Source organism: Manis javanica, chromosome 15 (genome assembly GCF_040802235.1).
Source record: "Manis javanica isolate MJ-LG chromosome 15, MJ_LKY, whole genome shotgun sequence".
In the NCBI taxonomy this organism is placed as follows: domain Eukaryota; kingdom Metazoa; phylum Chordata; class Mammalia; order Pholidota; family Manidae; genus Manis; species Manis javanica.
The window spans coordinates 70,771,171-70,780,761 of NC_133170.1; the positions used below are offsets into that span (position 1 = coordinate 70,771,171).

The 9,591-nt window shown below is 49.9% G+C and overlaps 1 protein-coding gene across 2 annotated transcripts; it reads left to right on the forward strand.

The window, feature by feature from the left end:
- Positions 1-915: 915 nt before the first annotated feature.
- CFAP73 (cilia and flagella associated protein 73) lies at positions 916-9,312 on the forward strand. 2 transcript variants are annotated; one of them, XM_017645044.3, is made up of 8 exons: positions 916-4,135; positions 5,607-5,712; positions 6,453-6,557; positions 6,874-7,074; positions 7,583-7,804; positions 8,127-8,285; positions 8,961-9,041; positions 9,190-9,274. In XM_017645044.3, the coding sequence occupies exons 1-7, from the start codon at positions 4,080-4,082 to the stop codon at positions 8,991-8,993; spliced, it is 882 nt and encodes a 293-aa protein (XP_017500533.1). In that variant the 5' UTR covers positions 916-4,079; the 3' UTR covers positions 8,994-9,041; positions 9,190-9,274. The 2 variants fall into 2 exon arrangements, with proteins under 2 accessions (XP_017500533.1, XP_036849149.1); XM_036993254.2 differs by lacking the exon at positions 8,961-9,041 and having other exon boundaries at positions 917-4,135; positions 9,190-9,312.
- The last annotated feature ends 279 nt before the right edge of the window (positions 9,313-9,591 follow it).

Below are 9,591 nucleotides of genomic sequence, written 5' to 3' on the forward strand. Positions count from 1 at the left end.
TTGCCCATAGCCAGTCCTGAGACATCCCATCATCTTTGAATTCTGCATAGCAACCCACAGACCTTTGTCCTCTTCTGGAAGGGGGCCACATCCTCCTGCCTCAAGCCCTTCACACATGTTCCCTCTATTTGGAATACACTTCCTCTCCTCTACTCGCTCCTCAGCCTTCAGGTTTGGGTTCACCCATCACTTCCTCTAGGAGGTCTCCCTGTCCCCATCCTTGTCCTCTAGACTTCTCCCCCAACCCTATCAAAATGTTCCGACATATTTGCACAGTTATGTGATTCATTGGCCTCCCTATTAGTCTGTAAGGCCCATGAAGTCAGGTTTTGTTTTATCCACTGCTGTATCCTCACACAGCACATAGTAGGTGCTCAATACACATTTGCAAAAAACCACCTCTAAAGGAATAGAAATTCAGAAGGGAAGGATGCATATCAGCTTCAAGGTGATGGCCCCCTCTGGGAAGGGAAGGAGGGAACTGTTGGGGAAGGGAAGATGAAGTACACGGAGAAAAAACTGCCCAGGGGGTCCCACGTGAAGACAACAAAGGCTTTGCAGGGAGATAACTTCTCACCTATCAGGACCAGGCCAAACTGATCCCAGCACGGGTGCAATCGAACAAAACAAGAACTGCCCAAACCACACCTCCTCGTAATCTTATTAAAATAAAATTGCGGTTTTGCTCCCCCACCCTGCCATGGGTTTTCCTGTGTGCATTTTGGGGAAAGACTTGTGCACCAAGAGGACTGGGTGTATAATTAGAGCTGTCAATCAAATGACCTTCCCTGGGCAATCAGAGAAGTACCTCCCAGCTAGGTCTTGATAAATAGGCCCTCCCCTAAAAGTTCAGGGCATTCATTTATCTGGACACTGGCCCACTCCTCCCTTAGAGTGTATTCAAATAAAACTTCGGCTCTGCTTTACTGTTGTGTCTCTGCCTTTCAGTTACTTGTTGCAGCGGGGACAGGAACCAAGGAGAACAAACTCAACCCATAACGCAACGGGCCTGAGGAGGGAAATGTCCAAGAAGGCTCCACTCTGTCTACAGTGCTGTGCCTAAGAGGGTGGATCCCCACCCAGATAGCCTGAGTTCAAATCCCATCCTAGTCTTGATACCAAAAGCACAATGCATAAAGGAAATGTGTTAAATTGGACCTTACTGGAATTTAAGACTCTGCTTTGTAAAAGACCATGTGAAAATGATGAAAAGACAAGCTACAGACTGGGAGAAAACATCTGACAGAGAACTATCTGGAACATCTAGACTTGAATGGAAAAGTCTTAATACTGTACAGTTAAAAAAACAATCCAATTAAAATATAGGTAACACACATGAACAGATATTTTGCTGAAGAGGATATACAGATGGCAAATAAGCACATGAAAAGATGTTCATCATCATTAGACGCAGAGAAATGCCAAGCAAAATCATAATGAGATATCACGAGACACTTATCAGAGTAGCTAAAACAAAAAGTAATGATACCAGCAAGGATGCAGAAAAATGGCATCACTACTCATACGTTGCTGGTGGGGATATAAAATCTTACAGCCATTCTGGAAAAGAATTTGGCAATTTCCTTCAAAAGCTAGACATCTACTTACCATGTGACCCAGCCATTGCATTCTTGGGTATCTATACCAGAGAAATGAGGACTTATGTTCCCACTAAAACCAGAACATGACTCTTCATAGTAGCTTCATTCATAATAGCCAAAAATTGGAAACAACCCAAATGTCCTTCAACCTGAATAGTTAAACAAACTGTGGTCCATCCATACCTTGGACTCAGCAATCAAAAAGAATGAACACTGATACATGTGACTACCAGGATGGATGGATGGATCGCAAGAAAATTATGCAGAGTGAGAAAAGCTCATCTCAAAGGTTATATACTGTAGGATTCCACTTATATAACATCCTTGACATGACAAAACTATACAGATGGAAATTCCATGAGAGGCTGGGGGGTGGTAGGTAAGGAGGTGGGAGGGAGAGGGTGGCTGTGGTTATGAAAAGACAGCACCAGGGATCCTTGACATGAAGGTTCTTGTGTGGTGGTCACACAAGTCTACATGTGATAAAATTGCATAGAACTAAATATACACAGTCATACAAATGAGTGCATGTAAAAGTGTGGAATGTGAGTCAGTCTGTAGATTGCATCATAGCCAATCTCTAGTTATGATATTTGCTGAGATTGTGTAAGATGTTACCACTGGGGGACCCTGGGTGCAAGGGATATGGGATGTCTCTGTATTATTTCGTACAACTGCATGTGAATCTACAACAATCTCTAAATGAAAAAGTAATCCATGCAGCTCCAACATCTATTAGAATGACTTTAAAAAAAAACTGACAATACCAACTTCTGGTAAGGATGTGGAGCAATTCGAACTCTCATACTTTGCTAGTGGGAATATAAAAAAAAGCAGGTACAGCCGCTTTGAAAAACAGTCTGCAATGTTTTATACAGTTACATGTACACTTACCATATGACCCAGTAATCCTACTCCCACATATTTACAGGAGTGAAATAAAAGCTTTATGTTCACATACAAAAAACTACATGTGCACACAGGCTATATTTATAATTGCGCAGAGCTAGAAATAACCCAACTGAAGAAAGAATAAAAAAAACTATAGTATACAATCAAATACTACTCAGCAATGAAAAAGAATGAAGGGCCAATAAACACATCAGCATGAATGAGTCTCAAATGAGCATTGCTGGATGAAAGGCCAGACTCAAAAGACTACATGGCAAAGTATATAATTCCATTTATGATGTTCTAGAAAAGGCAAAACTACAGGGTCAGAGAACGGGTGATTGGTGGCCAGGGCCAGGTGGGGACAAGGTTGATTACAAAGGGTCAGGAGGACTTTCTAGGGGGATGGAGATGCTTTGCATCTTGACTGTGGTGGTGGCAACATAACCACGTGTTTGCCAAAACCCATAGAACTGTACATGAAGAAAATTAATTTTACTTTGGGTAAATTATACCTCAATATTTTTAAATCAAGAAAAAATTAGACCATAGATCTTGTAACTTCTCGTGAAATTACACAGATAGTATGTGCAATTTAATACAAAATGCGCAAAGATGAAATGTACATTATTTTAGGTCCATTTTTTAAAAATATGCACTAACAAAATGCTCAGACATTGTCTTATGCACTGGAGGCATTACAGGTAACCATAGGTTTTTATGTTAACATTACTCTACAATATGAAAATACATTTCTTATATGAAAAAGTACATTACTTAAAACAGAAAAATAAAACTATCAGAAGCAGAGATGACAAGACTCTAGTGTTTATTTCCATGGAGGATCCATGGGTATTTGGACTCTGAGTCCTTTTCCTGCATATCACCCCCTGCAATGCTGTTTTAAGGATTAGATTAGATACTACATGTAGATACTTCCCACAGTGTCTGAACCACAGTAACTGCTCAAACTGTGTCAGCTCCTGCCCTACCTCATCGTCCCTATCCAGATCCTGGTTTCCTTCCAAGCTGGTCTCATGGCCCCTCTGTATCTCCCAAACCAGGCTGGGGGCTCAGTGACACATAGCCAAGGTAGTCCCATCCCCAGCAAAGGGAGGGGGCCTCAAGGAGTTGGAACATAGGAAGCTCTCAGCCCTTGCTAGAGAGTGAATGACTGTGCCGGGACCTGACAAACAGTGGGTGCTCAGTAATTATTCTTTTGAGCAGACAACTGAGCATACAGCCATACCAGAGAGTTCCTTCCCACCCAGCCTGGAAGAGGCTTGGCCAGACATGGGCACAAGGGGGTAAACTCTTGGCCATGTCCTCTCTACTGCACCCTAGTTCAGACTGGGAATTAAAGCCTTTTCTGGAAGGGGCAGAAGCTGCCCCTGCAGCCCCCTCCTTTCCCCTCCCAGGGCGGGTTCCCCTGGCCTCCGCTGGCAGTGGAATGTTGTGTCGTTGGTTGCCTGGGCAACCAAGGCCTGCGTCATGGCTGCCTTCTGGGAGTACTGAGCACACTGTGGCACCACCCTCCATCAGGAGCCCCCCGGGGGCCTCCTAGCCTAGTGCAAAACCATCTGGAAAATGGCAGTGCCCTGGGAGGAGTATTTTCAACTGGCCTTGCAAGAGAAACTGCCTATGTGAGTGGCAGGGAGGGCTGGGAGGGCTGGGAGGGGGTCAGGAGGTGGGGTGGCCCATCGCTTTTCCCCACCCCCGGGACCTGGCTTCCTTGGACAGTTCCTGGTAGGGGATTATTGCCCCCATTTCATGGAGGAAGAAACTGAGTCTCAGAAAGAAATGGCGATTTCCCTAAGTTAGGGCAGTTAGGGCAGAGCTAGTTAGGGCAGAGCTGGGCCCAGCTCTCGAATCTGTTCCTGATCTCCACCTGTGGCTGACATCCAGCCAGAGATTAAATCTTTGGCATTTAGGTGGGAAGGAATTACTCCGTGAACTCTTGCCCTCCTCCCTGCAAACTGCACTTTAAAGGAAGAGTGGAGGAAATTGTCCCGTGCCTGCTTTGGGGTCAGCAGTGTGAACAAGGATCCCAAACCAGTCTTAGAATCTGTAAAAGGAGAGGGATTCCTCCAGGCCAGGGATAGAAAGCCCCACCAGATGGAATGTTGGGGCATCTGTTCCGCTCCCTGGCCAGCCGGCCCTATGGGGCTGTGTGCTCCCCTGACCACCTGGCTCCAGACCCCAGCCTCCTCCCAGACCCCTCCTGCAGAGGTCTAATGGGCATCTCCGTCTCAGCTTGGCCATAGCAAGGAGCTGACCTCTGCACCATCTCAACCTTCCATCAGCAATCCTTCCCACTAAAGTTCCCCTTTGGCTCCTGACTCCCTTCTCACCAACCCTGCCATCAGCTCCGATCTCAACCTGCGGCCAGAACCTACCCCCCTCTCACCTCCCCTACAACCACCCTGATCAAAACCCCATTATCTCAGGGTAACTCCACCATCACTGTCTCCTGCAGCTGCCCTGCCCCTGCTGCTGTCCTTGTTCCCCATGGCAGCAGGAGGAACCCCTCCTCTGCTCAAATCCCTCCCTCCCCCATGGTCCTCCTCAGTCTGACCCTCACAATTTCTCTCATCTCAATTTCCATCTCACCCCTCCTTCAAGCTTCCTCCTTCCTCTCCAGTTACATGGCCTCCTCAAGCTCCTTCCACTTGAGGAGTAGAGGCCTTGGCATTGGCTGTTTCCTGGACCTAGAATCTGTTCCTTGCAGAGATCCACACACTTTCTCCTTCTTCCCCTTAGAAAGACTTTTCAACTTCCCTATTGAAAGATATTTTTTGTCTGCTTAATTTTTCTTCTTAGCACCTACCATGTACTATCATTGTTTATTATTATTTGCTAGCTTTATTTTTGTGGCCCCCACCCCCAGAGGAATGCCAGCTCCTGGAGGGCAGGGATTTTCCTGTGTCTCTCACAGCTGCAACCCAGTGCCTAGAACAGTGCCTGGCACAGAGTAGGTGCTCAGTGCAATTGTTGTAAGAAGGAATAATTCAACCGCTAGTGGGGGCTAGTGGGAGCATTTCGGGTACTAGTGGGGAGTTTTGGGGCCCTGACGCTTGTCTCCTTCACTCCTACCTCCTCCTTGAAACCCTCCAGGAAGATCCCGGAGCAGACTGAGGTCCACTTCCCACCGGTGCTGCATCTCCTGGAAAGGAGGCAAGAGCTAATGGATGCAGATCGGGACCTGCGGGCCCAGAAGGAGGTGAGTCCCCACTGCAGTCCCTGAGACTTTTTGGCTCTCATTGGAAAATAAATGGTAGTGAGCAGTGCGATGGGACTTATTAGCTACAAGGTCTGAGACAAGTCATTTCACCACTCTGAACCATGATTTCCCCATCTGTCAAATGGGGATCAAATAAGATGAGTTGTTGGTGCAAATAAATGTGCCCTGAGCACCTACTGTGTCTAGAGGTCTCACCGCAATTCCACCCTCATGGGTCTAACAGTCTAGAGAAGGCACCATGCAAGTGTCCACGTGGTGACTGCTATGAGGAGGAAAGCACTGAGAAGGGGCTGTGGGAGCCCAGAGAAAACTCCTGTCTCTGCATGAGGGTGGTCAAGGAGGGCTTTCTGGAGGAAGTGACATCTTAGGGATTGCTGAAGGGCAAGTCAGCTTATTCAGCAAATGGGCAGTGGGTAAGGTGGGAAAAACAGGCAGATGGAACAGCATATGCAAAGACTGGAATCAAGGACAAAACAGATGGTCAAGGGGCTGGAAGACAGTGTCGGAGTGTAAGAAGAGGCTGGAAAGAAGGGCAAGGATCTGCTGAGCGGAGACTGCAGAGACATCTGGCCTTCGTCAGCAGTGGTGGGAACCATGGGTGGATTTGAGCAGGGGTGCAGGGCAAGATCAGGGACAACAGATGAGAGAGGTCAGGAGTAAACTTGGCGGGGTTGGATGACTAGAACCCCCAAACACCGCCCCCACTCCTCACTCCCCAGGTGTTCCAGACCATGATGGCAGCTCGGAAACAGCGCTGGGAACAGCTGGAACAGAAGGAGCAGGAGCTAACGGGGTCCTTTGTCCGCTTTGATAAGTTCTTGCAGGTAGGTGGGCACTGGTGTCAGGAAGGCAGGTCATGGGGCACATTAAAAATCCTATAGGGGTCAGACGGGTAGAGAAATTTTAAAGGTGGGCTTACTAATACAAAGGGAGTTGTGGGCAACACAAGCGCACTGCCTAAAGAATTCTAATTTTTTAAAGAGTGGATGAGCAAAATTAACTAAAACCAGAGATTCTGGCTGAATTTGGCTCATAGGCCACCTGTTTGCTACCCCTGGCTCAATGTGCAAAAGTTGGGGACGGGGAGGAAGCGGCGCCCAAGTCCTGAGGTTGTCGCTTCTTCTCCATCCCCTGCCCCAGGACGCCGAGGCCCGGCGCAGCCGCGCGCTGCAGAGGGCGGCGGAGGAGCGGCACCGGGCGGGCCGCCAGGAGGCCGAGGCGAAGCGGCTTCAGGCCCAGCTCGAGGAGTTGCAGGGGGAGCGCGCGCGGCTGCAGCGCCGGCTGGAGGGCCTGGAGCCCTGCGCGCGCCTCCTGGGGCAAGCGCTGGAGCAGCTGCCTGAGGTGAGCGCCAGGCAGGTTTTGGGAGCTCAGCGCTGAGTAGCCTCAGGGTCTGCTTTAGAACTGTGCACTGCTAACGATATGCCAGGAATCACCCCTTATGAACACTAGGTGTATGCCAGGGACACGCTTTGTTCTTGAATTTACCCCAAGGTCCAGTGAGATGGGTCCTCTTATTGTCAACCCCATTTTGCAGACGGGGAAACTGAGGCTCAGAATGGTAACTCTTACTCAAGAACACCCAGGCAGGTGTGTGTGAGGGTGGGGAGGGACCCTGGCACTCAGTAAATATTGGTTGAATGAAACAATTAAATGTTAATCACAGGCACTGGTACTTAACTAGGCTTGAGAGTGGAGGTAGGAGGGGTGGGGTAATCCTTACTTCTAGGGCAGGGGCCCTGCTCTGCTCCCATTTTACCATTGGGCTAACTGTGGAGACGCCGCAGGGCCAGTGGCGTGGGGAGCGCCGGGGCTGCAGGCCCAGGTGAGTCACCTGCCTACCCCCTCCCAGTTCCAGGAGGTCCCCGAGCTGGTGGCGCGCTTCGACGGCCTGGCCAACACGCAGGCGGTGCTGAGGCTCTCGGAGCGTCGGCGGCTCACGGAGCTGGAGGAGGCCGGCGCACAGCTGCACCGGCTGCGGGATGCCTGGCAGGAGGAGCTGCTTCAGCTGGGCCAGCAGCGAGCGCAGCTGGTGGAGCGCCTGGAGGCGGCGCGGGAGCACACGCTGCACGCGGTACGCCTGGCCAGCTGGGAGGAGGCGGGCGCACAGGACCCCAGCCTCCCATCACCAGAGAGGGATGCAGGAGTGATTAAGCACATAATTTCCCAAGAGATGCAGTGCAGCTGCACAGTGGGCAAATCCAGGTATCAGAAAGCGCTGAAGAGCCTCAGAGGCCAGTCCTAACAGAACGCAAAAACTCGGTTCCTGCACCCCTACCGGCAGAGCACCCAGAGCCTTTGGGGACATCTGATGGCTGGAAGTGGATGGGAGAGAAGCCCCAGTCCAACTCCAGCCAGCTCACACCTTAATTGGGAAGGTGGGGGGTGTTCCCCAGGAATCCAAGTGGATTCAGATCCAGAACACAGCAGCTGAGAAGACACTGCTCCTGGGAAGCGCTAGAATGGCAGCTCTCAACCTGTTCCAGCTAGTGTGCCAGCATCAGAGACAGCCACCTACCCTGGACATCGAGGATACTGAGGGCCAGCTGGAGCAGGTGAGGTCCACTCTTTATGTCAGCTCCAGCCCCCAAAACTTTGGGAGCATCAGGGTGCTTGAAACCTCACCTCCTCTGGGTTAAGAATGAGACCAGTGTCCATGCCCCAAGCACCACACATGTGGGCTGGAGGGTTACCAGGCCCCTGCCTACGAGTCCTGGGTTGGTCTTGGCTGTCAGTCATTTGCTGTGTGTACAGAAGGAAGCCACAGCCCTCTCTGGGTCTGTGTTCTTGTGTAGGAGGGCTGGGGTGTATACTCACAGACACTGCGCACTTATGGCAAGAGTCCTTCTTTTGTCCCAGGATCAAACAGCAGACACAAGGGACACCAGTAAGAAACCAGGTCAACACTCACCTTTAATTAATCCCTGGCCCTTGCTCCCTACATGGACCTGGTAAGGGCCAGAGCTGGGTTGTATATAGTCTTTCTTTCTAGAGTCACAAATGTCACTGTGCACTGAGCCCACCCAGCTTTTCTGTTCATTCAGGTGTGCAAGGTTGTAGACCATGTGACATACATTTACAGCAGAGGAGGGAGTTTGTAACTTCTGACACTGCTTTTGTCTCCGGGGGAACGGAGAGTAGGTCATACAGCAGTGAATATGACTGATCCAATTAGAAGGGGTTAAAAGTGAATCAATGTAAGTAAAAATACAAATCTAATTATAATACAGGTGATAGCCAGCGAGAACACTGCTGACGAATGAATCATTTGGGAGGCTGGACTGAATCTCGAAAAACCCAGAACGGCTTAGGTCAAGTTTGCTGCCCCTGAGCACCAACACTGCTGTCTTTTAAGAGGGGTTTCTACTCCCCACCCCTGCTTTACAGCATCCTGGGTGTTGTGGGGGTGGGACTGGTCACTCAGGGGCTGTGATGTGACTCTGTGTTGGGGACCCCCAGGTGAAGCTGTTCATCCTGGAGCGCTCCGCCATACTGGCCAGCCTTCGTCATGAGGCCTGAGCAAGGTAAGCAGTGGGAAAGGAGGCCCCCTTGAGGGGCCTGGCCGCTGGACAAGTGTGCATTTCCTGGGCTGCCGGCCAAGTGGCTCTCACCTAAAAGCTGGGAGTGCTGTGGCCACTCAGATTGCTGTAGGGAGCACATGAGGTGTACACAGCAAGTACTAAATAAATGTGGGCTGCATGGGACACTGATCCCTCACCCAACATGTGGCCTGGGTCCACGTCCTCCCTCCCTCAGGGCAGCTGATGTTTGTCAGGTGCTTGGAATGGGGCCTGGTGCAAATTCTAGTGAATTCTAGATAGTGTTTTTTAAGTAAATAAATAGGACCAGCAAGGGGCTCAC

Bases quoted from the DNA above. Each gene is read 5' to 3' on its own strand.
- CFAP73 (XM_036993254.2), top strand. From the start codon at position 4,080: ATGGCAGTGCCCTGGGAGGAGTATTTTCAACTGGCCTTGCAAGAGAAA. The intron at 4,136-5,606 runs GTGAGTGGCAGG...GAAACCCTCCAG, and splicing joins TTGCAAGAGAAACTGCCTAT to GAAGATCCCGGAGCAGACTG. The intron at 5,713-6,452 runs GTGAGTCCCCAC...CTCACTCCCCAG, and splicing joins ACCTGCGGGCCCAGAAGGAG to GTGTTCCAGACCATGATGGC.